The sequence below is a fragment of the Mauremys reevesii genome, linkage group 7 (assembly GCF_016161935.1).
Source record: "Mauremys reevesii isolate NIE-2019 linkage group 7, ASM1616193v1, whole genome shotgun sequence".
NCBI classification, from domain to species: domain Eukaryota; kingdom Metazoa; phylum Chordata; order Testudines; family Geoemydidae; genus Mauremys; species Mauremys reevesii.
The window spans coordinates 13,321,678-13,347,845 of NC_052629.1; the positions used below are offsets into that span (position 1 = coordinate 13,321,678).

Below are 26,168 nucleotides of genomic sequence, written 5' to 3' on the forward strand. Positions count from 1 at the left end.
ACGATGGTTTGAGGGTGTCTTCAGTAACCAGCCCTTCAGCCACATTTCCTCTCCTCTGGCTCCCTGGCTCTCCTCTGCCTGACTGGAGTGAGCCCTTTTTATAGTATCAGCAGGGCCTTAATTAGAGTCAGGTGGTCACATTAACTGAATGGCCTCACCTGACTCATTACAGGTTAATTAGAGTCAGGTGTTCTCATTAGCCTGGAGCAGCCCCTGCTCTGGTCAGTCAGGGAACAGAAAACTGTTAATCCAGTGGCCAGTATATCTGCCTTCTGCTATTCTGCTGTACCCAACTGGCCTGGGTCTATCACAACTGTTAAACAATAATAGAATATTCAATAAATATTTATTTAAATATTTTTGGATGTTTTCTACATTTACAAATATATTAATTTCAATTACAACACAGAATACAAAGTGTACTGTGCTCACTTTATTTTTGATTACAAGTATTTGCACTGTAAAAATGATAAACAAAAGAAATAGTATTTTTCAATTCACCTCATATAAGTACTGTAGTGCAATCTCCTTATCGTGAAAGCGCAACTTACAAATGTAGATTTTTTTTGTTATATAACTGCACTCAAAAACAAAACAGTGTAAAACTTTAGAGCCTACAAGTCCACTCAGTCCCACTTCTTGTTCAGCCAATCGCTAAGACAAACAAGTTTGTTTACATTTATGGGAGATAATGCTGATGGCTTCTTATTTACAATGTCACCTGAAAGTGAGAACAGATGTTCTCATGGCACTGTTGTAGCCGGTGTCGCAAGATATTTACGTGCCAGATGCGCTAAAGATTCATAAATCCCTTCATGCATTCAACCACCACTCCAGGTGACATGCGTCAGGTCAGGTCAATATATAACTCAGATCTGACCACATAATCACGCTTATGCCAATTCTTTACTAACTCAAACTAAAGAAATAATAAAAGAAAATAATAAACTTAATAATAGTTAGTACATCATATATAAGGACTTTGCAATTATTTATATGTCTGAGGTTTGTAGCAGTGATGGAATAGGCTGCTGGATCGTAGAGTAAATCAGGGAAGGAAACAGGCAAAATGGATATATCTCAGGAGTCTCTTGTATCCTCTGCCATGTGCCTGGAATTTTACTGTCTTAAACAAAGCTCACAGCATCTGCTTGTGGAAAGTTATTGGCCAAAGATGGAATCCAGGGTCACATGAGCATATCACATGTCCTTATATTCTTTGATGACTCACAGGTATAGCTATTGCCCATATTCTTGCTGAGGCATCCACAGGAAGGTTTAGTGAGTGGGATGTTTCTTCTATGGCTCATTGTTAGAGTGAAGTGTCCTTAATGGGCAAGAAGTGGAAACTTGGACAGATGACTAGGGAGGAGTATAAAAATATTGCTTGAGCATGTAGGGCTGTAATCAGGAAGGCCAAAACACAACTGGAGTTGCAGCTAGCTGGGGATGTGAAGGGTAACAAGAAGGGTTTCTACTGGTATGTTAGCAACAAGAAAAAGGTCAGGGAAAGTGTGGGACCCTTAATGAATGGCGGAGGCAACCTAGTGACAGATGATATGGAAAAAGCTGAAGTGCTCAATGCTTTTTTGCCTTGGTCTTCACAGACAAAGTCTGTTGTCCTGGGCAAAACAGTATGGGGAGGAGGTGAGCAGCCCTCAGTGGTGAAAGAACAGGTTAAGGACTATTTGGAAAAGCTGGACATGCACAAGTGCATGGGTCCAGATCTAATGCATCCGAGGGTGCTGAGGGAGTTGGCTGATGTGATTGCAGAGCCATTGGCCATTATTTTTGAAAACTTGTGGTGATCGAGGGAGGTCCCAGATGATTGGACCAAGGTAAATATAGTGCCCATCTTTAACAAAGGGAAGAAGGAGAACCCGGGGAACTACAGACCAGTCATCCTCACCTCAGTCCCTGGAAAAATCATGGAGCATGTGCTCAAGGAAATCATTTTGAAGCACTTGGAGGGGAGGATCAGGAACAGTCAACATGGATTCACCAAGGGAAAGTCATGGCTGACCAACCTGACTGCCTTCTATGATGAGATAACTAGCTCTGTGGATATGGGGAAAGCAGTGGACGTGATATATCTTAACTTTAGCAAAGCTTTTGTTACGCTCTCCCACAGTATTCTTGCCCGCAAGTTAAAAAAGTATGGGTTGGATGAATGGACAATAAGGGGGATAGAAAGCTGGCTAGATTGTTGGGCTCAACGGGTAGTGATCAATAGCTAGTTGGCAGCCGGTATCAAGCGGAGTACCCCAGGGGTCAGTCCTGAGGCTGGTTTTGTTCAACATCTTTATTAATGATCTGGATGATGAGATGGATTGCACCCTCAGCAAGGTCGCAGATGACACTAAGCAGGGGGGAGAGGTAGATACGCTGGAGGCTAGGGACAGGATCCAGAGTGACCTAGACAAATTGGAAGATTGGGCCAAAAGAAATCAGATGAGGTTCAACAAGGACAAGTGCAGAGTCCTGCACTTAGGACGGAAGAAACCCATGCATCGCTACAGGCTGGGGACTGACTGACTAAGCAGCAGTTCTGCAGAAAAGGACCTGGGGATTACAGTGGACAAGAAGCTGGATACGAGTCAGCAGTGTGCCCTTGTTACCAAGAAGGCTAATGGCATATTGGGCTGCATTAGTAGGAACATTGCCAGCAGATCAAGGGAAGTGATTATTCCCTTTATTCAGCGCTGTTGAGGCCCCATCTGGAGTATTGCATTCAGTTTTGGGTATTTCACTACAGAAAGGACGTGGACAAGTTGGAGAGAGTCCAGCGGAGGGCAATGAAAATGATCAGGGGCTGGGGCACATGACTTACGAGGAGAGACTGAGGGAACTGGGCTTGTTTAGTTTGCAGAAGAGAAGAGTGAGGGGGGGATTTGATATCAGCTTTCAACTACCTGAAGGGGAAGGTCTAAAGAGGATGGAGCTTGGCTGTTCTCAGTGGTGGCAGATGACAGAACAAGGAGCAATTGTCTCAAGATACAGTGGGGGAGGTCTAGGCTGGATGTTAGGAAACACTATTCCACTAGGAGGGTGGTGAAGCACTGGAATGGGTTACCTAGGGAGGTGGTGGAATCTCCATGCTTAGAGATTTTTAAGGCCCGTCTTGACAAAGCCCTGGCTGGGATGATTTAGTTGGTGTTGGTCCTGCCTTGAGCAGGGGGTTGGACCAGATGACCTCCTGAAGCCTTTTCCAATCCTCATCTTCTATGATTCTATGATCAACACATAGCTGTCTGGCTCTAATGTAAATTCTATCCAGTGGATGTTACTTGGGAATACAACATATGTATAAGATACCAGTTTATAGCCAATATTCATAACTTTAGATACAAAGTAATACATGCATATAAACAGGATAATCATACTTAGCAAATTGTGACTTTTCCATGATATAAATGGGGGTCATGTTCAATCATACAGAATCACAGTAGCCACTTCTAGATTTCAAAACATTATGCCCTTATCCATGCCATCAGAGCGGATGCAGCACTTGGTTTGGCAGTATTATCTTCAGTTCTGGATTCTGTTTGGAAGCTCCTTCCTCCTTCGGAGGATAGTGCTCAGAAGTCACCTGAAGTGGAGCAGCCATAGGGACACTATTCAAAGATAATGATGTAACCCACCTTGTGCAATAACTGTGGTTCTTCAAGATGCATGTTCCTGTGGGTGCTCCACTACCCACTCTCCTTCCCCTCTGCTTTGGTCTGTTCCCTAGGGGACATTAGGGTAGAAAAGGAAGTGAGGATGGTTCACCCATGCACCCTTATATGGCCTCAGTGTGGCATGATGAAGCTTAGGATGCATGCACAGGGCGAACGGACACCACTAGCTTAAAATTTCTATAATCAAGGGCTTGAGAGCAGGGGCGGCTCTACAAATTTGGCCGCCCCAAGCAATCATGCCCGGGAGGCGCCCCCGAGCATGACTGCGGGCTTGACTGCGGAGGGTCCGCTGATCACGCGGCTCAGCTAGACCTCCCCGCGGCTGCGGACGGGTCGCTGGTCCGGTTAAGCTGCCGCAGTCATGCCTGCGGGAGGTCCAGCCTGCCGCCCCCCTGGGAAAGGGCCGCCCCAGGCGGGTGCTTGCCCCGCTGGGCTCTAGAGCTGCCCCTGCTTGAGAGGCACATGGGCCCTGAAGTGGAGCACCCCCCCCCCCACATCTCGAAGGAGTGCGGTTACTGCACAAGGTGAGTAGCCTCTTCTTTTACTCTACTGAGCACTGATAAGGCCTCGGCTGGAGTATTGTGTCCTGTTCTGGGCACCACACTTTGGGAAATATATGGACAAATTGGAGAAAGTCCATGGGAGAGCAACACAAATGATTAAAAGTCTAGAAAACATGATTGAAAGGAAAGATTGAAAAAACTGGGTTTGTTTAGTTTGGAGAAAAGAAGAATGAGGGGGACATAACAATGATCTTTAAGTACGTAAAAGGTTGTTATAATGAGAAGGGTGATAAATAGTTCTCCTTAACCACTGAGGATAGGGCAAGTAATGGGCTTAAACTACAGCAAGAGAGATTTAGGTTAGACATTAGGAAAACCTTCCTAACTGTCAGGGTGGTTAATTAGTGGAATAAATTGCCTAGGAAGGTTGTGGAATCTCCATCATTGGAGGGTTTTATGAACAGGTTAGACTAACACCTGTCTGGAAAAGTCTAGATAATACTTAGTCCTGCCTCAGTGCAGGGGACTGGACTTGATAACCTATCAAGGTCCTTTCCAGTTCTACATTTCTGTGATTCTATGAGCTCAAGGTAATTCACTTCCCTTTGAACAATGGATTTGGCATGTTGAGTGAGTGTTCTTTTTACATTAGTGCCATTTCTACCATATACCAACTTTTGTGGGATAAGATGGTGATATCGGATCTTTCAAAATATGCTTCAATGGTGGATAGAAACATGTGGGGCTATTTTCATATCCATTTAATGTTGCAAAGCCTGCCTTCACACATTCAATGGAAAAAGTCTTTATGAATGTTGCACAAGGTGGACAAAGACTCTTTGTTAGTCTGTTCAGCTTTTTGGTTTCATTTGACTCCAATGCCTAGGCAATGTCTTCATGAGAGGACTTTGCTTCTTTTTTTTTCCTGATTGCATTTAATATTTCGATCATTTATCATTTCAAATTCTAACAGCCCCACTAGACTAACAGAGTGGTATAGGTCAGTTAGGCAGAGATCAAAGGGTAAACAGAAAACCAAAATACATTTCTAAAACTATGTGAATCTTCTGCTTTGGAAGGCTAGCTGAGCTACAGTTTGGGATTGCAAATCCCCCTCCCCTGCAAACTGACTCATTCATCTCTGGTATTTAGATTACAGCAGTGGTTCAACCTTTTTTCATTTGCAGTCCCCTAAAAATTTTCAAATGGAGGTGTGCACTCCTTTGGAAATCTTAGGCATAGTCTGCAGACCCTCAGGCATCCACGGATTACAGGTTGAAACCACTGTACTACAGAATGCACTTAAAGCTTCAATGCCAAACTCAATGATAGCTCGGATTAATGTAACTAAACAATATTATGCAATACTACTGCATAAAATGCTGATTACCAAGGAATATTTGTTTTTAAAATATGTTTGTTTCCATGTCTAGATTTTTCTTTAAAATTACTAAGAGTTTATTGGATTGTCTATGCAATTCTTTGCCTTCAAATTAAATAGATGTGGCTTTTTATTTTAATTTATATTTATATAACTCTACTTGTTGGAAAAAATAGAGCATATTTCACCCATGAAGGGTAAGTATTATGTTTCTTACAGTAGAAGAGGCATAAAGGTGTATGAAATATGAAAGTCTTTTCCACATGTAAAAGAAACATAATCACACTTAATGGGTGAGATGTTCTATTTATTCTATGGAGATTCATTTCAATATATATTAAATTAAACCACTTTGACTATAAATCTTCTTTACTTGCTGTTTGAAAGAGATGAAAGGAGGAACTGCAGAGAGTTACTAAAGTTCACATCTAGAACTTTATTAGATAGTATGACAGGATTTTTACGAAGGGTTCACTTTCATTTGATATTGTGTTGGTATATAGAATGCAAGCTATGTCTCAGTCTTCCAAACACTTGCAATTAAGCTTTATTTGCTGACCTACTCTATATCAACATTTTTCATTTTAGTTTGATGCTGAACTATGTCTAGATAATAGATCATTCATATATACTTTACCATAGTGGTCTCCTGACAGGGCCCATAGCAGTTAAGGCAGGATTATGACTTCATATATATGAAGTGATTCATGCGTACATGAACTCTTTTTCATAACCATACTCCTGTAAATAACCAATTTCCCACTCAGCCATATCTTTACCTCCTTCTGACCCTCAGGTAAATATCTGAAAGAAGAGACGAGCGTTTCATAGATAAACTTCTTTTTAATGTTGTTAGAAAAATGAAGGCTAGTGGAAATTTGCATCTTTCTGGAAGACTTTAACTTCCCACATATAGATTGATGAACAAATGCTACTAATAATGGTAGGTCCCGGTTATGATAGCCTCAGATTTTTTGCTAAATAATCACTGAACCAACAAGAGCTGCTGCTGTTTGCTGTTTTAGACTTGGTTTGTGAGGACATTAGAGAAGAGGTGAGGACATTAGAGAAGAGGTGTTGTAGAAATAACTTTGTATCAAGTGATTATGAGCTGATTCTGTTTAAATCAAATGGAAGGACCATGAAAAACAGGTCAGTAATTAAGGAAAGACAAATATTGAGAAATTAAGGGAACTAGTTAGTGATGTCAGGAGAAGAGTTCAAGGACTTAAATGTGTTGAAAGCTTGGAATTTCTTTAAGTCAAAGATGCAAAAACTATCTAGGATTTGCATCCCAAGAAAAGGAAAAAATACCTTAGGGAAGAGCTCCAGACCTAACTTGATGAATAAGTACTGCAAAAATGATATTGGGAGTAAGCAGAGAGCATGCTAGGAATTAAAACAGTGATTGATCAGCTATGAATGCTCTGTCTTGGAGGTCAGCAAATGTAGGGATAAAGTGAGAATTGGTAAAAAGTCAAGATGAGTTTGTTTTAATTTCCTTTGTAAAGTCTATCTCTGTAAGAGGTTCTTTACACATATAAATAAAAAGAGAACAAGAAAAAAGACAGTGGGCTGCTATACAGCAAGGATGGGGTAGAAGTTAAGGATTATCTAGATATGCCCCAAAACTCAAATGAATATTTTGTCCCAGTAATCTGAAAGGATGATGTAAAACAAGTGAGTAAATGCAGAATGGAAATGAGTGTATAGAAATGGAAAGAAAGAATTTCTGCTATAATCTGGGGGCTCATCAGTTGGAAGTGACAGAGGAGGAGAAAGATTTGGGTGTATTAATCAATCCACCAATGTGACGAAGCTGTGAAAAAGGCAAATGCAATCCTAGAAAGTATCAGATGAGATAGAGAAGTATTAATGCCACTGTACAAGCCACTAGTAAGATTTCATCAGGAATCCAGTGTACAATTCTGGTCATCCATGCTCAAGAAAAATTAATTCAAACTGGAACAGGTACCGGAGAAGGGCTATTAAGCTCTCCATTCCCCGATCATCATTTCGTATGAGACGAAACTAAGAGTGATTGGCTTGTTTAGCCCAGCAAAACAAAAGCTGAGAGGGGATATGATTTTTCTCCATAAGTACATTTTGGGATAAACATCCAGGGAGACACAAGAGCAGTTTAGCTAACGAACAGTGTTGGCACAAGAACAAATGAGTATAAACTGGTCATGAATAAATTTAAATTGAAATTAGAAGGAGGTTCTAGCCATCAGGTGAGTGAGGTTCTGAAACAACCTTCCAATAAGAGTAGTCAGGCTAAGCAAGCTAACTAGCTTTAAGATGAAGCTTGAAAAGTATATGAACAGAATTGCCTGTGACATCAGAGCATTAGACTTGATGACTAAGGAGGTCCCTTCCAGGTCTATGTTCCTGTGTTCATTGCACTAAAGGCCAATAAGCTTGGTCTGTGTTGGACCAGCTGTGAGATACAATTTCAGTCCATTATATCAGTTGGGGGTGGGGGCGGGATACATTGATTAAACTCTTTTTCTACATTTTTAAATGTATTGATAAACACTAGTCTTATACAAAGATGTAAAGGTAGCTCTCTCCTAATGAATTGCCCCAATATTAAATTTAAGATGTTTCATTTTAAAAGTGCAATTTACAATCACTGATAGTAAAATATAAGTGGTAACTGATATACATTAATAATTTGGCCAACACTCAAAATGAGTTCTAGACTATGCTGCTAGTTTTGCATTCAACATTTAGATTAAGATGTTTATCTGAAAGCATTATTGATTTCTTAGTTTATTTTACTTGTGTTTTTCTCTGTACCAGCACAACTGCCAATTTAAGTTTTTAACAATCTTATTAAATGCTTTCCTGCTGAGCTTTATTAAACTATATGTTTCCAGTAGTATTCCTTTTTTAAGGTTTATTACCCTCTTCTCCATATATTTTTCTTCTTTTCTCCAACAAGGAAGCTTAAAGTATCTTCCCAAGATACTTATCACGAGTTGTTTGCTTTTCATTATGCTTAGTAGTGATGTAAACTTCTAAAACTATGGTCCAGATCTTCACCTAATACTGAGAAGCACACAGCGCTGCCCAGATGAAAAGTTGTCCTTTGTACTTCTTCCATCTTGGGTCAAGTGTATATAACATCTGTATTCTAGCGTGAATTACAGCAGCCTAAATACTATTCTAACTCATGTCAGCTGCCAGTGGCCTTAAAGTGCTGATAAGGCAGTCAGGGATTTCCAGGGCTTAAGAATCCCCTTTCCTTCAGTTATTACCTCTACTCAAGCTCCCTTTCAGTGCTGGTGGAGTTGTACCACAGCATAAAATAGCCTTAAAGCTTGTCCCAGGAGAAACACTTAGTGTAGCCACTGTGCCAGCTTTATGCCACCAGAAGATTTCCCCCACCCCCATTCATTAGGGTGATCTTTCTAGGCCAGCTACGCTGGATTAGGGCTGTTTTGGATTGGTAGTGTAAAACAGCGGCTCTGTAGAGGAAAAACTAAATCTTTGTATGTAATCTGGATATGTAAGTAGACATATACAGTACTTTCATGTTGAAGTTCCGAACTGCTGGATGAATGGGAGTTTACCAGTTCCTGCATTGTGCTGCTTCACTCCAGTTATTTTGGCCATAATGTGGAGAAAACATGCCCTTTAGTTACTTCATCATAGTTTGCCAAATTATGGTAATTACTGTATTAATGCATTAATGAATGTATGCTTATAAATTAGAGGCAAGATTCTCTATTGACATCAGTTCTTCTGGGAAGAATGGAAGTGTTCTAATGGAAATCATTTATATCATTATATAAATTTTAAAAATCTCTGAATAAATCTGTGTGTTTTTTATTAGATTTAACAAACATAAAGAGCATTATTATGTACACCTTTACTTCTGCAGGTTGCATATATGTTAGTATTTGTAGTTCAAGTGGCCTCTGATATTCATACTTGTGGGATCAAGACTGGAGCTTCCAGAACCTTCTGGAAAGCAGTGTCTGTTGGTGACACTTACTTCACCATCCCTTTCTCATCCTGGAGGGTTCCTAGGGTATTAAAGAGGGAGTGGCCCCAACTGCCCCTCAGTTCCTTCTAACTGCTGGAGGTGTAGCAAGCTCTGATCACACACATTGTCCTTGATGCTTTCCTGGTCAGTTTTTTTTATTCTCTTCCCCCCACCCCTTCTCCCTGTCTATTTAGGGGGAAATTTTGTTGATAGTTAGTTTGCCAGTTAGTTAATGAGGTCATAATTTTAAAAGAAAAAAAGATGATGAGCATGGGCACTGTCTGGATACACAGGAGGGGAAGAGGCAACTCAGAAACCCCTGTTAATGGAGGAGGCTCTTCAGGCCTATTCAGCCAAACTGGCACTGAATAAATCCAGCATCAGATTGAGGAGCCAGTTATTGTTAAGGTCCCTACATTTGTCAGATTGAACTAGGAAGCCTATCTCTGTGCCTAAAGTGACTCGCTCATCCATGGATCCAGCTTCCATATGATCCAGATCTGCAAAGCCAGGAATCCTGCTACTCAGATTGGGATCTAGCAGTCAACTATGAATCCTGGGCTGCAAAACCCACATCCTCCTCTGATAGCCGAGCAGGGATCAAGTAGCTGCAAAACCCATATTTGGATCCACAACAAGACATGGATTGAGATCTTTTTTTTTTTTTTAAAAAAAAGGAGGGAGATAGGGAGGGGCAGAAGGGAGTAGGGACCAATGCCTGACAAGTATGAATCTGGATCCAGAGCCAAAAACCAAGCCTACATCTGGATCTTGCTGCTGAATATCTGGACCTTGCAGTACTAGAGCCTAGATCAAGATTTGACAGTCCAGCATGAAGGACTCCCAAGCACACTTGTCAAGAAGTGATCCAATGGCTTATCTACAGGGAATGATGATATATTGACAGACTATTTGTACTCAGCATTGCAAGTGCTCTATCAAGGGCTCTTGCATTATATTTTTTCCACAAGTGAGGTAAATAGCAGCTAAGTCTCTTTCCCAACATGGATAATGGGCTTGTCTGAGATTCTTATCCAAAAACAAGGAAGATGTAACATCAATATTGCAAGCCTTTCCTCCACCAAAAAACGAGTTTTCTCTGTATTGCCCCTGATTCTTTTCAGGGCTTTCAAACATTGGTCCACTTGGTACCAAGTTGCTGTCACTAGGCATGGTTAGAGATGGGGGAATCTGCCATTAAATATCATGGGTCTGATATTAAAGTCCTGTTTTTTAAACTACTGGTCTTTTGTCTCAGATATCAGGTGGGAGTCTCCATCCAGGTTCAAAGTTTCTCTGGCTGACAGTTGACTGGTTTGTGAGTGTTATTCTGAGATCTAAAAGATCCTGTTAAAAAGCCGAAGTCTTTGATCAGTCACACCTACTCTGTGAATTGAAAGATATTTCCCCATCTGCATCATTTCTAAGCAAGACGACCATGAGTTTAGACTATTTTACACTTCAGATACTACCAACAAAAAAAAATCCTACCCAAAAGCCTCTTTGACATCTGCCAAGAGAGATTTGGTTGCTATCTCTGTTCCAACCTCTACACACACTGTCACCCCTTTCTCACCTTGGAATAACCTTATCTAAGATAGGATTGCTCTGTGTACTTCTAGAATTGCAGGGGGTAGTTACTTTGCTGGGACAGCTGCAGAAGATGTGATTAAATTATCCATTGCAGTGCCTGGCATGTGCTGCCAACTCTGCAGAAGAACAGGTTAATTTATCTCACCCTAAGGGTGTCCTCTTCTAGAAAGAACCAGGGGATTGTCATTTTATCCTTGTGAAGCTCATAGGCTTCCATTTAACAATTGGCCAGATTGTTCTCTTTGTGTTATATCTCTATGAACATGCCATTTTTGATAGCCTAGAGCAGTGATATTCCTACCTCAGTGGTTCAGAGCCAAATTAGCTATCAACATTACCCAAGGAAGCACAGTAGTTTCATCAATATTACCCAAAAGAGCTACATTCATTGTTTCATATATATGAAAAATGACTGACCAAGTATTATTATTTTATTCACCAACAGTTGGGTAATAACACAGCAAAAGCATCCTATTGGTTAATAACTTAGATTGGTTAATAATTAAATCACACAGTGTTTTAATATGTGCTGCAGACAGCCACAGGAGATACATTAAAGAGCAACATGCAGTTTACAAGCCTCAGTCTGAGTTATCAATAGCCTAGCGCATTGCTGAGATACAAGCCTAATGACTAACTCCTTTATGTTGCATTCTCACAGAGCACGTGGTCCTGTCTGCCTCCTAACTATGTAAAGATGTCTGAACTTCCCAGCTCTTACAAATGACCAGCTTGTATGTGTGTCCACGAGCCTCAGATTCAGGGAGGCAGATATCATGTATTCAGATAACTTTGTTGTTGTTTATATGGGGCCAAAACTTGTGTACAAGTTTCCAAACCTTTGGAGAGATGGAGATGACACTAGAGGAGCCAGTCTGTCCTGGTGCAAACATTGTCTACACAAACACATTATGTTTCACATATATGACTTGGCAGGGTCAACCTTCAGAAACTTGAGGGGAGGGATAGCTCAGCGGTTTGAGCATTGACCTGCTAAATCCAGGGTTGTAAATTCAATCCTTGAGGGGGCCATTTAGGGAACTGGGGTAAAAATCTGGGGATTGGTCCTGCTTTGAGCAGGGGGTTGGACTAGATGACCTCTTGAGGTCCCTTCCAACTCTAATATTCTATGAATTTGTCAGAGTCCTCATGCAGGACAAATGCAGCTTCCATGGCATAACCACACTGTCTTCATCACACCATGTTGCATTGCAGCTATATATGTTTTTAGCACCAACAAAATATTTCCCTTATTAAGACTTGTTTTGGGAGAGTGATAAGTTTAGTCACCTCTATTCACACTTGAAAGTCCTCCAGAGCTGATGCTTATTTTGGCAGTTCTGCTCTTCTTTTTGACCTCGAACTCCTCAACCCATCTTCCTGGGGGCTATACTGCTCACTAAATTCCCAGAAATGGGTATATGCCAAGACTCCTTAAAGAAGAAATGAAGGTTACTACCTGTAACCAAAGTTCTTCAAGATGAGTCTCTGCATATTCATGTTCTCTGGCAATCTTCTCCACTTATGCAGAGGCTTAGGTTAGGAATTCCCAAATTAATGGAAAGAACTAAATGGCAGTTGGGGCCACTCCCCCTTTTATACCTTCAGAACCATCCAGAATAGGGAAATAAATTATTAGGGAATGGCCCCAATGGACACGGCTGTCCAGAAAGTTGCAGAAGCTCACTTCGGGTGTCTTGATTCCACAATTGTGAGAATATGCAGAGGCTCGTATTGAAGAACTTTGGTTATAGATAAGTAATCTTCATTTCTATATTAATTGCTGTTTTCATTGTTATTACTATTTGTTATTTGTTCCAACAATGTGATGGGGAGCATTGCCTAGTGGTCAGGCTTAGGCCCTTTGACTTGCAGAGGGGGTTTTGGGAGGGGAACCCAGGACCTCCCACTCCATTGGATTCCAGCCAAGGGCTCTGTGAGGATGGCAAAAGGATCTGCCGTCCAGGAATGTCTTAAGGCTGCCCTATCTGGGCCACTTCCTACCATCCCTCTATTGTCCAAAGTTTGCAGTCTGTACAGGGAAATTTGAAGTAGGTCTTCTCATCACATGGTACCTCTTTGTGACTGGGCATGGTGTGGTAACTCTCCCCCTCTTGGAGTGGCAGCTTCCTTTGGTACTTTGGCCCTTCAGCCATGTTAGTTCAGAGTCTCTTCTCTGCAGGGGTAGTCCATAAACCAAACACAGGGATTCAACACAAATAAATTGGGTGAGTAAGTGCAAGGGGGAAATGCTTCCCTCTCAGGGTCTATCAGAAGCCGGTCCTCCCTTTCCTCAGGTAGGGACCTTCATGCAGTTGTGGGCAGGAGAGATCCCACCTTCACTCAGTCCTTTCTTAGGAGCTGCAAGGTAAAGGTCCTTTCTCTTCCCTGGCCTGCCCACAAGTGAGCTGTTTGGCTCCCTTTTAACTCTTCTCCAGCCTGTGCATCTCTTGCAGGGGGGTGGGGGGTGGTGAGGGGGGGCACTGGCTTAGCCCAGAGCAGCTCATTAACCTCTTGTTCTCCAATGTGGGATTTATATACCCCATCACAGTTGTATAAGACACAAAGATAAAGTATAAAAGTTTAAAAAATAAGTCCCATTTTTAAACGTTAGTCACTTTAGGGCTAATTTGTAATGGTTTTTAGGTGCCTAAAAAGGCAGATAGGTGCCTAGTGTCCTATGTATCAACTCCTATGGGAGTTAGGCACCTCAGCACTTTTGAAAATCCTACTTTGTGCCTATCTGCACCTTTTGGCTCCTAAATACTTCTAAAACCTGGCCTAATTTCCAATTATTTTCAATGAGATTTAGGCTTCTAAGACCCACATCCTCAAAAGTATTAGGCATTTAACTGCCATTGATTTCAATTGGAATTAGGCACCTAAAAATCTTTGAGGATATGGGCCTAAGTGCTGAAGTCACTTTTGAAAATCCTGTAGGCAGTTTTGGAAAAAAAAATATTGAAAAGCGCGGAACATAGTCCCTGTCCCACAGAACTTACAAATATTAGTAGAGCCACAGAGAAGGCTGGGGAATAGAAAAGAGGAGAAAGTCGGGTAGTGGGGAGGAGAAGAGGTCATTTGTTGGGTTGTTTTTTGGCTTTTTTGAATTCAGTAGTGGTGGGCATGTAAGAAGTTTTGAGGAGCAACTTATATGACTTTAATAGGACTACTCACATAAGGAATACTGATGTGAATATAATGGCTTTCAGGATTGCTCCCAAAAATAGCTTTATAGTACTTTACATCTGGATAAGAAGAATTCTCCATATAATTAGTTTTAAATGAACTTGAAGGATGTTGCTTAACTTGTGTGATTTCACTTGAGACAAATTAATAAATACAAATTAACTTTTAAAGGAATTTTGATTGCACTTGCATTTTTAAATGTCATAGTTTATTTTGGATTGTATGCCCCATATTCAGACCCTATTTGCATTTTTTGGTTAAGTGGAAGCTCTGAGGATTTTTCTGCTGCTGCTATGATACTAGCAGAACAGAACTGGGAGCTGTGAAGCAGCATCGCAGCTGCAGGTAAATTAATTCTTCCTCTCAGTCGCCCATCTCTAAGGGTCCAGTTAGAGATACTCTAGAGCAACAAGTATGGATGAGGGGGAGATAATGATCAGCTGATGTGGTGTGGGCAAGACAAATCTGAAACAAGGGAGTGGCAAATAAATCTAGGTTGATATGAATGAGGAATGATCTAAGGAAAGGGCAGTAATAAACTCTCAGCTGCTGAAGAGCAGGCGTTAGCAGGCTGGTTACGGAGGAAGACATGAATTGAATGTAGGGTTACAAGCAGCAAGTGCATGGACCCTGATTCACAACTAGCAAGATTAAAAGGAGATCCTTTAATCATCTGAGTGGTTGTGGTATATGGGCTTCAGAGCTGATGTGTTTCCATGGCTGTGGTGGCAGCAGAATCTCTCCATCATAAAGTAACAAACACCATTGGGATTCCTTAGACTCTCCTAACTTTTGCCAGGACTTTCTTTCCTTGCCCCACCCACCACACTGTTATCAGCTGAGACTTACTCATCCCACTTCATCATCAGACTCCCCTCTCTCCCAGCCCCTGTACTTTCCCAATTCCACAACCAAAATACTTTATTGTAAAGATCGCTAATTGTAAAACATACACTTTTCTCATCGCTGTCATCACAAATAGCTGATCAGTTGTACTTCATCCTGGCCTAAATCTGGTCTGTTTCTCTGCAAGCACTGTTTCCAATGTGCTTCATTCTCTTCTGCAATAACTTGATGAATACTTTTCCTGGCACACTCAATAAGCTAATTCCTCTGTAATACTTGCACTTACTCTTATCTCCTTTTTTTTTTTAAAGATCAGTACTATTAATGCTTTCCCCCATTCACCCCTCACTTGCTCTTTACTTGTAAATCTTGTTGAATAGTTTGTGCGTAACCTTTACCATGTGACCCTCGCCTGTTTGCAACAGCTTTGCATCTGTTTTGTCATGTCCTGGCACCTTTTTCTTTTTAAAACTTTATTGAGATCTTACTACTACTACTAAGAATTCCAGATTGTGCTCTCCAATTTTTGTATTGGGAAGCTTCTTCAGGATGTTTTCATCTAATATGTACTGCATGGTGTACAGGACTTCAAAATATTCGTTCTTTGCTTGTTTGTCCTCGTTCGTCTGTCACCACTGACATCTTCAATACATATGTCCCTCACAATTCTCTTATCTTGTGATAAAACCCTTGTGTTGCAATTCTCTTTCTGTATTCTTCTGCTTCTTTACATTGTTTATTTATCCAGTTATCTGTGTCTTTCTTTGTTTTCTCTCTCTGGTCAACCCATTGTACTCAGCTAATAGACTTGCAGCTTCCTACACTTGTCACTCAACTGCAGCACTTAATCTGTTGTCCATCTTGGTTTCTTTGTGTTGACCTCATACCCCAAAATTTGTTCAGCCACTCCTATAATCTAATTTTTTAAACTGTTTCATGTCTCTTCAACATTCATTTATTCTCTCACCAGAGTTGTGATGTTTCTCCACTAGGCTTCTTTGTTTTCTTTCCTGAAGTTTGGCTCTTTCAATTTACCCACACTATAGATCTCATTTCTTGGCACTTTTTCAGTTGCCCTTGGCCTCAACCTCATTGATGCTAACACTCACTTACGATCTATTGATATCAGCCACAAATAATCTGAATGTCAATACACCTGATTTTGATTTGAGATTCACAGTTAGGAAGTCTATCATTTCCTTTGTTTGCCCATCAGATGATGTATAAGTCCACTGCCTCTGCAGCTTTCTTTGTTGAAATAGCATGTTTTTTATCACAAGGTTGTAAGTTAGGCAGAAATGTAGCTGCCTTTCTCATCTTTTATTTTCTTCATCAAGTCCAAATCTGCCTGTTGCTCCAGCTCAGGAATTCCAGTCCGATACTACTTCCACATTAAAATATTCCATCACCAGTTCATCTTGTCTTGAAACTTTGTGTATTGCTTTCTGTAGATCATGATAAAATATGTCAATTTTTTCCTCTGGCACTGCTAAGGTTGGCACATGTACTATTGTGACTGCATCAGATTTGATTCTAAATCTCACCCTCAGCATATGAGGCAATATCAGGTTAAATGCCATACTTGCCTGGCTTTAGCAACAATGCAACTCCATCCTGGTGTCCACCATCTTTTCTTCCTGGTGTCAGTATCCCGTGTTCATCCTGATAGAATTCTCCTTTGCCTTCCCATCTCTTTTTGGCTAAATGAATAATTTCCCCACTCATTTTTTGAACTCTATATCATTACCACAAGTGCTGCAGCCTGGTATAATGTTCTTTCATTTCATATTCCAATTTGTGTATTGTTGTGTTTGTTCCAACTGCATACTTTTCACTCCTGCCTCGGTTTCCAGTCGGTGAATGTGGTTCTTGTTTGTCTGGGCACCTGCATTCTTTTGTTTCTCTTTCCAGTCTTCATTCAGTTTCTATGGTCCAGTACTAGCCAAGAGTTCAACCACAACTCCTTGGCTTTGTGGTTGACCAGTGTATTGTACTCCATCTACAACACTGCTCTGAGCTATCAGGGGCGGCTCTAGGGATTTTGCTGCCCCAAGCACGGCAGGCAGGCTGCCTCTGGCAGTTTGCCTGCGGAGGGTCCGCTGGTCCCGCGGCTTCAGCGGACCTCCGCAGGTAAGCCGCATGCGCGCCTGCGAGAGGTCCACCGAAGCCGCGGGACCAGCAGACCCTCCGCAGGCAAGCCGCCGATGGCAGCCTGCCTGCCGCCCTTGCAGCGACCGGCAGAGCGCCCCCCCGGCTTGCCGCCCCAAGCACACGCTTGGCGTGCTGGGGCCTGGAGCCGCCCCTGTGAGCTATCCACTAGCTTGCTCCAGTATCGTTTCTACCAGTGTTATACTTCGGAAGTTGTTTTGCTGGCTTCACCATAGCAGATTGCATGTACTTGGAGGGCCAGACAGGTTTTCATTAGCAGCCACTAACTACCTTCATAAGGTTTAGCATACCAGCCAAGGCAAGGTCCTGGAGTGAGATGCACACGCAGCTACTAGGAGCCACTCGTGAGAGTTGAGTGAGTCACCATGACCAACTTGCAGGCAAAGTCCATTGATTTTGAAAGTCAGTGGAACTTGGACTACTATGGGTCTTAGCCAACAAACTCAATTACGTCCATATATTTAAAGTTAATTAGGCACCAAAGGATGCAGATAAGCACCTGTTGGGATTTTCAGAAGTGCTTAGATGTCTAACTCCTATTGAAACCAATGGGAGTTAGGCATATATTCTGAAATCCCAATACATTTTTAGGTGCACATATTCTTTTAAAAGTCTGGCCCTTGGACAATGTTGAGAATTTTACCCATTGTATTTGTTTGTTATGTGGACAGGGTAAGATTTTTGAGGTCTTAATTGTTCATTTAATTGCTTGTTAAGTGCTTGTGTTTTGTAAACAATGTGGTAGGTAAATATATTTTTCCCTTTGCAATCTTTTTTTTTTTTAAGCAAAGTTGTTTATTTTTCTTGGTTTTGGAATAAAATGAGATATACTTTAAAGAAATCATTAGTAAAATTAGTAAATCTGAAGAATGTTTAGCATAGAATCAGAGACATCTTTTAATTTTAATGGTGTCAGTTATGTTTGACCAGTTTGAAATGTTTGGTTTGTATTTCTCCAACATGGAAATATATCCTCAACAATAATGCAAACTAAAGTTTTAGATAAAATCCTGGAATCTGTGTAGTCATATATGCCTGAGCATACCACATGCATTTTAACATTTTTTAAATTTCTCTTTGCACTTAAAAAAGAAGAGAATAAAAGTTGGACATTTGAATTTCTGCTTAGAAATTTTATTTAATTTCACCTTCCTTTCATTTATAATACCAATTCCTCAAATGTATACTTCTTTTAATGAAAACATGTCATTCTAAGTTATTTGTACTTGTGTTTGTATGTGTATTAACAGGAATAAATCTGTTTTTATTTATTATAATTAAACATGAATACTCATTAAGTTACAGAATGCAGTTTGTTTATAACAGCACACATTCATTATAGACCTTAGAAACAAAACTGTATTTCTTTAGGGGCTGTTTCCTGGGGAAACATATGGATAATGAAAAAGAATTCTACAGTATGTCTTTCTCTTCCTCATTAGCACAGCAGATTTGAGAAATCTCTCCTTGTAGTTTATTATGAAAAACCCTGATTTACTTATATATAAAAGAAAGAAAACCAAACATTGAAATTCATTGTTTTTGACCAAGAAAAGGTCACACAAAAATGTTAATTAAAATGTTCATTCATGTAATTTCCAAAGTACTAGTGCTGATGCTTTTTGTGGCAATTTCTTTGGATCAGGCAATTTCTGATCTTGATCCTGCACGACTAATAAAATCATCTTAAGAACATAAAAACAGCCATACTGGATCAGACCAAATGTCCATCCAGCCCAGTATCCTGTCTTCTGACAGTGTCCAATGCCAGGTGCCCCACAGGGAATGAACAGAACAGGTAATCATCAAGTGATCCATCCCCTGTCGCCCATTCCTAGCTTCTGGCAAACAGAGGCTAGGGACACAATCCCCGTCCATCCTGGCCAATGGATGGACCTATCCTCCATGTATTTATCTAGTTCTTTTTTTAATCCTGTTGCTGTAGTGGAGAGAGGAACAGTGTTTGGTGGAGATAAGCACAGCCTTCAGGATGTACATCCCCTTCTGACTTGAAAGCTAGGTGATTGACAGCTATCAATCATCATGACCGAGTTCAATTCTCCTTCATTTTTTTGTTTACTACTCCTGCTTTAATGTATTACTGTCAGCCTTGTTTCCCTCACAATGTACATAATTATTTTCCAGAGCAGTTATATAAGGTAATTTGATCTTAATTCTTTTCTTCTTTTTTTTGTAATTGCAGTTGTTTTTTGTCCTTACTGCTGGTGGCTGCTGTCGTTTGGAAGATCAAACAAACCTGTTGGGCTTCTCGACGGAGAGAGGTATCAATAACATTAGGATTACTATGATGGTTTTAAGTATCGTAGGGGTAGCCGTGTTAGTCTGGATCTGTAAAAGCAGCAAAGAATCCTGTGGCACCTTATAGACTAACAGACTTTTGGAGCTGCCACAGGATTCTTTGCTGCTTTTATGATGGTTTTATCTTTCAGAGTGAATTCAGAGCTGCAGGTGAAATTAAAGTAACTCCCTTCAAATACATCATCTTTACTTGCCAGGTTTTTTTTGTTAAGGCAGAACAAGTGAATCTGCTTTCTTTCCCTAGTGTAAGATTATTATTTTGCTGTGGAATATGCTCTCTACTGCTGTCAAAATGAGACAGTGTAGCAGAAAAGTTGATAAATTGCAAGTAATACAATGCCTGATGACACAGTACCTTAATGTACCTTTCCTTGATGCCATTCTTTATTCTCATACTTATTTGTCTTATTTGAATGTAATTAGTATTAAGACTTCATTGTGCTAGGCACTCGTTCAAACACTTCAAAAGGAACAGTCCTGCCCAGAAGAACTCACAGTGTCCTTAGTGCTTGAGTTCATTTTATTGATTTTAAAATTATTGAGGGAAATTCTGGACCCATTCAAGTCAATAGAAGTTTTACCATTGATTTCAGTGGGGGCCATGATTTCACTCATAAAGTTTTGTATACAAAGTTGCCATATTCTCTGTTGGTGTGAATTGGTATAGCTCTTGGAAAAAATAGCTTGTAATATCCCGTCTTATTTTGTTGAAAAAGCCATTGTTGATGAGGTACAACTCTAGTTTGCATAAATACGTATGCAGTATGACTCCAAAAGCTGAAAAGGGTTTAAGGCACTGATCCTTGCCCTGGAAACAGTTGGTGAAACATTTGTAATGTTAGCAAATATCACTTATTTGACTGGAGTTTAAATTTAAATTAAAAAATAGTTTTTTTCTCTGTGGAATTGATTTATATTATAGTGTCCTGACAGTCTATTAAGTATGACTATGCTGTGAATCAAAATTATTTTTTCACTGTATATCTACACTGAATTCATGCGTGCTTTAGAAGTATCAGGTAACTAGTTCTTACTAAATTCTTGCAGTGAAATTGTAGCATACTAATACCCAATTATAGCTTTGAACTGATGCAACAAAGAAACTCCTATGCTACTATAGTCATTTTACGATAGGTATTGTCTTATTCGAAGGAACAATATCCAGTAGACTTATCTCAAAGAGCATGTGTTGTATGTGTGTGTGTGTATATAACATTACTTGAAAAATACAAAACAAGTTACTTTAGACCATGGTCTTCTATTTAACTTCTTAGTATTCTATTTGATCCTATCTCAATGCTTAATTCTTTCTGAGTAATTCTGTGCAACAGTGTATTGTGAAGGAATGCAGCAATTGCTTGATTCTATTTCTAACTTTAATCAGTTTATTTTAATAAGATATTTAAAGATAAGTGAGAAATTCCTGACTTTATAGATTTAGTGGTCTTTGTGTACTTTCTGTGGTTATTCTCCTAGATGTTTGAAAAAATACTATTAGAATGACCCCGAGTGTTCTCTGTAAATCACTTTGACATATTTGTCATCATGGGAAAAGATGATGGAATTCTTAGAAGTGTTCTTTCTTTGATGGCATAAGAAGAGTTTGGTAGCTATAGGAATGTGCATGAACTCATAACTACTGACATATAAGCACAAGCCAAAGGAGCTCTGCCATAAATCAGTTTCATTTACAGAGCAAAACTGGAAATATTTTTTAAACGTGAGCTGGGCTGAATCTTTTTGAGACCCAGTCTGCAATACTATTCCTTGATTTTACTTCAGTTTAACTAAAGAAAATTAGATGTCACTCAGTCCTAAATATTTCATAGTTTGCTATGTTATAACGTGAACAGCTGTTTCTGTATATTTATAATGAGCAAGAAGATAGCCGTTAGAGTATTATCATTATATAATTGTAAATGTTTAAGAAAATAGCCTTTATTTCCATTTTACCCCATCTCTTTATCTTGAGTGCAACACTTGGATAAGACTGTATTATTTAATGTTTCCCTTTATTTCTGGTTAAGTAGCAGCAGTTTTACTACCCAGCATATCTTTTAGGGTTATGGGATACAAGTGTTACAAGTAAATATACCTGGTACTAAAATATACCTATTTGGATCATTGAGCTTTTCTGCCTCAATCGTTTAGTTTGCAGAACAGAAATGTTTGTTGCCTTTGACTCCTTCTCCAGTATATGATCTGTCTTAGGTCAAGTGCAGAAACTGTATGTGATTCTGGTTATCACCGGGGAATTCAAGAGTGGAAACGTGAGATGGAGTGCAAGAAAAAAATGAAAATATAATGTTCTATCATCATGAAGTCATTCTGTATTGTGCCAATCTTTCTTCCCCAGAGTAAATGGAGCCTGATCATCATATTGGGGCAAGGTTTATTTCTTGGTAACTTCTTCTTAGTGAATTTCAGCAGGCTATTGACTTGAGTAAATTATTCCTTAAAGGTTTTATGGACTCCTGAAAGGCAGGAGAATTCATTATAAGCAAAAATGCAAAACTGTGACCTGCTTTGTAGCCTGACCTGAACACATGGCTAAATTGGGTCTTCACTGATACCAATTTGAGTTAAGCCTATGGCTCAATCCAGTCACTTTATGCTACATTTGGATTTTGCATTACATAGTAGGAATCTTAACAGGTCTTTTCCATTTTTCCCAAAATCTGGATATTTACTTTCCTATTCTTTGTACATCCTCACATTGTAGTTACTTTTTTAAACCACCACCGCTTGTTGAGCAGAGGTGTTCACAGATGTACAAAGGTCTTTTACCCAAGGGATTACATTAAATGTAGAACCTAGCAACTTGTATGAGAAATTCAAAATGATTCCTTCCACTGTGCATTACAAAGCGTTTTTCAATATTTAATCTTATTTCCTGTTATGTTGCCCATTCATCTCGCTTTGTAAAGGTTCTCTAAAATTTCTCAGTCTGAACACAAACTTACAAGGGTTAGTCATCTGCAAATTTTTCCAGCTCCCTGTTCCAGACCATTAATAGAGATTATTAATACAGATGGTAAATGAATTACTTTTAGAATGGAATCATTCTGCATAAAATGGACAGATACCTACACCTTATCCTCTCATCCTTTGCCATTCATTGCGAATGATCACTTTTCCAGTTTATTAATAAATATATTAAAATTTTGCGATGTTGAAAGACCATTTATTCCTATGGGTTTTTTGGTCTATTGGTCAGTTTCTTAATCCATGACACCACTGTACTTCTCATCTCCTGTCTTTATATTAATAAATATATTAAAATTTTGTGATGTTGCAAACTGAGTGTTTATTCCTATGTTTTTTTTTGTCTATTGGTCAGTTTCTTAATCCATGACAACACTGTACTTTCATCTCTCATCTGCCTAGGTTCCTGTCTCTTGTGATGTACTTTGGCAAAGGCTTTTTGAACATCTGTATAAATTCTATTTGATTCTTCCATTATACTTTGACTTCTTGTTGAGCTCCCTCTCTTCTTCTCTTCTGCCCTCTGAAAAGGCAAGCAATAGCATATTCCATCTCTCACCATCAAACCTATTCACCAAGTGCATTGCAAGAAAAAGTAAAGTCTCTTTCCTTTATTTCATGGTTCCCAAAAGATCAATGGAGCGTTGAGCAAGAGAACATGAACAAATATTTAACAGCCATCACCTTAGCTAAATACAATAGATCAGCAACATTACCTATGCATGGCTATATGAAAGGCTGTGTAGAACAGTGAAAAGCTCAGCTCATGGAACTTGATCCTGAGAAAGAATGACATGGTATATTAACAGACTTTCTCACACAATTAAGAACCTTACAGCGTTATTCTGTTGGACAGTGTTCTGGTTGTGGTGTATTGAAACCACCCTGGAGGAACAAGGATCAAGTTTGTGGGTGTTAAAACAGAAATCTTCCTTCACTGATCAGAGTAAAATTTACAAACACACAGGAAAATTTACCTAGGAGTTTCTGACAGATTCCTGGGGTACAGTCTTGAACTATGGGACTGCTGAACCCCCTTAACTTTTCACCCTGGGCTGTCTCTCACGATGTTTTCTTAGTGACAAGCAGCAAACCTCTCCAGGTGCTGTGATCACTCAGTCAACAGGATGCAGAGACACACCCAACTAAGTTGCATGAATTCTCTCTAAGCCACTCATAAATCATATACAGGAAAAGACCAGCAAATCCCCCCAGCCTTGCACCCTGGATATATTTGGTCTTACACTGCTCAAGACCCTCTTGAGCAATGCAAGCTCTTTAATTAGTTTGCCACTTCATCAAAGGATAGTGCACATGCACCAGTCTTTGTGATTTGAGCAGATTCCCCAAGCATTTTAGACAAACTCACTGGTAAAGATAAAACATTAAAATAAGTTTATTAATTACAGAAAGATAGAATGTAAGTGATTATAATTGGTAGGCATAAAGGTCAAAGAAATAAAAAGTAAATACACATTCTAAATCCTAAACTTTATCAGGCTCAGTAAGATCTGAAACAAACAGTTTTTCTCACTCCACTGGATGTTGCAGGCAGGTTGCAGTTCTTAATAGACGGGCTGAATTCCCTTCTCAGCCTGGGGCCAATCTCCCCAGTTCAAAGTCTTTGTCTTTCCAGGATTTTTGTTGCCTTCAGAGTAGGTGGGGGAGGAGAAAGGTGGTCTTATGATGCCACTGTTCCTTATTTTATACTCTCAATTCATGTCCCTGGAAAAATGCTGGTCCAGACATATCCTGGTCCAGACATATCCTGGTGGGCCTTGCTGAATAAGAGAATTGAGCAATCTCCATTATGTGGTGCTTGCACAACTGTTTCTTATTTAATTGTAAATCTCTTATATACAATTCCCCTGCTGGTCAGTGGTTGGTGATGGTTGTTTAAAGCTCAACCGGGTGTGGGTCCCTTCCTTTGTTGCTACTGTGGGCTAGCTGTGGGTGCCTCCCAGCCTCACAACATGTTTCAATAACAACCCTATAGCAAAGTCTCATAATTCCATTGTGATGGGGTGGACTAGGCCCAAAGGCCCCCTGCTGGAGGCCTCAGGGTTCTATCACAGCCATTCCAGGAAAGGAGCAGTGGTGAGGTCCTCCAAGTAGCCTAGAATGGTTGCGAGAAAGCCACCAATCAGAGGGGCAGCTGGAATGGCCAATCATGGACCAAGAGGGCCATATAAAAGGAGCCGTAGAACAGAGCAGTAGTTAGTTGCTGCTTGGAGCTAGAGAAAAAAGGACTTTGTCCCTGGATGGAAGAGAAACAGAACCAAAGACAGTCTGCTGGCAGGGACTGGGGAAGTGAGAGGCTCCTGGCTGGCTACTAGGACTGAGCCTGAGACAGTTTGCTAGCAGGAACCAGGGGAGCAATGAAGGAGGTCCTGGCTGGCTATGGGGACTGAGTAGAGACTGAGCCTGGGCAGGAAGACACGGCCCCATATCAGGGCTGGACTACTTAAAGACCAAAGCCCAGGGAGCGCTAGAGAGACCACCAGAGGGGTACTAAGGTAGACAGTATACCCTGGAAGGGGTCTGTTCTGGTTAACATGCAGACAATGTATGTGACTCACCTGGAAGGCTGAGTTCCTGAAAAAAACACCTGAGAACCACTAAAAGGGGTCACCAAAGCTGAAAGAATGCAAACATATCCAACCAGAGGGGATGCTCGCAGGAGGTAGGGGCTGACCCTGTTACATCCATATATAATGATGATATACATATTTTGACAGAACAATGCATTTCAGCAGATCATGACCTTTCATATGATACTTTACAAGGCATTCTTTGTACAAAATATCATAGCCATACACAAGTTGTCAGTCTGGAGGTTACAGGATGCTATTTTGGGGTACAGTGAATCACAGAGTCCCAGATGGACTGTGAGAGGGGTCTGTTTTCAACTGAGTCAGAGGCATTCCCAAGTTCTGCAGCAGGTTTGGGGCAGTAAAGAAGGCTTAGAATAGGCTCATTCAGCATAAAATTGTCAGTGACTTATTATATGCCTTATCCTTTTAGCTTTTTCCATTAATTCAGAGGGTTTTGTGAAAAATCAAAAGAAGAGTATGTATGAGGTAAATTTAGTTACTCCAGCCTGGTATGCTGACCTTCCCCTCCAAGAATCAGTAAACCTTCCTATTTAAAATAGAAAAACCCAAAAGCCCATCTCCAGAGGCTTAGAGGCAGACCCTCATAGATCTAGGTCTCCTGGAACCAGTTATACTTTACCCTTCTGCTGAACAGATGTTCAGATGAACTGTTATTTCAGAGGCTAATTGTAAGCTCATAGTTGGTTCTGCCAGCCAGGAAATGGAAATAAAGCTCCAAGCCTTAGTTCTTTTAAGACCTTTTCATCAGGGTTTGTTTGCCAAACAATTGCAGAAACAAAAAGCAAATCAAATGAAAACACTGGGCAATAACTATCCAGAGGCTTTTCCCTTTTAGCAAGGGGGGAGAGAATGCAACCCCCCTCCAGTTCCCATTTGACCCAGCTTCCCCTTCCT

At 40.3% G+C, this 26,168-nt stretch overlaps 1 protein-coding gene across 25 annotated transcripts in view; it reads left to right on the top strand.

Annotated features, from left to right (window-relative positions):
• Positions 1-26,168, top strand: part of ATRNL1 (attractin like 1) — a 1,032,651-nt gene that overhangs the window by 653,845 nt on the left and 352,638 nt on the right. For 24 of the 25 annotated variants that reach the window (XM_039547653.1, XM_039547651.1, XM_039547655.1 and 21 more), the window contains one exon: positions 19,559-19,637. In XM_039547653.1, the coding sequence (XP_039403587.1) occupies positions 19,559-19,637 (79 nt within the window). Of the gene's footprint in view, positions 1-19,558; positions 19,638-21,885; positions 22,483-26,168 lie in introns of those variants that run through there. The other variant, XM_039547668.1, reaches the window with a different exon arrangement.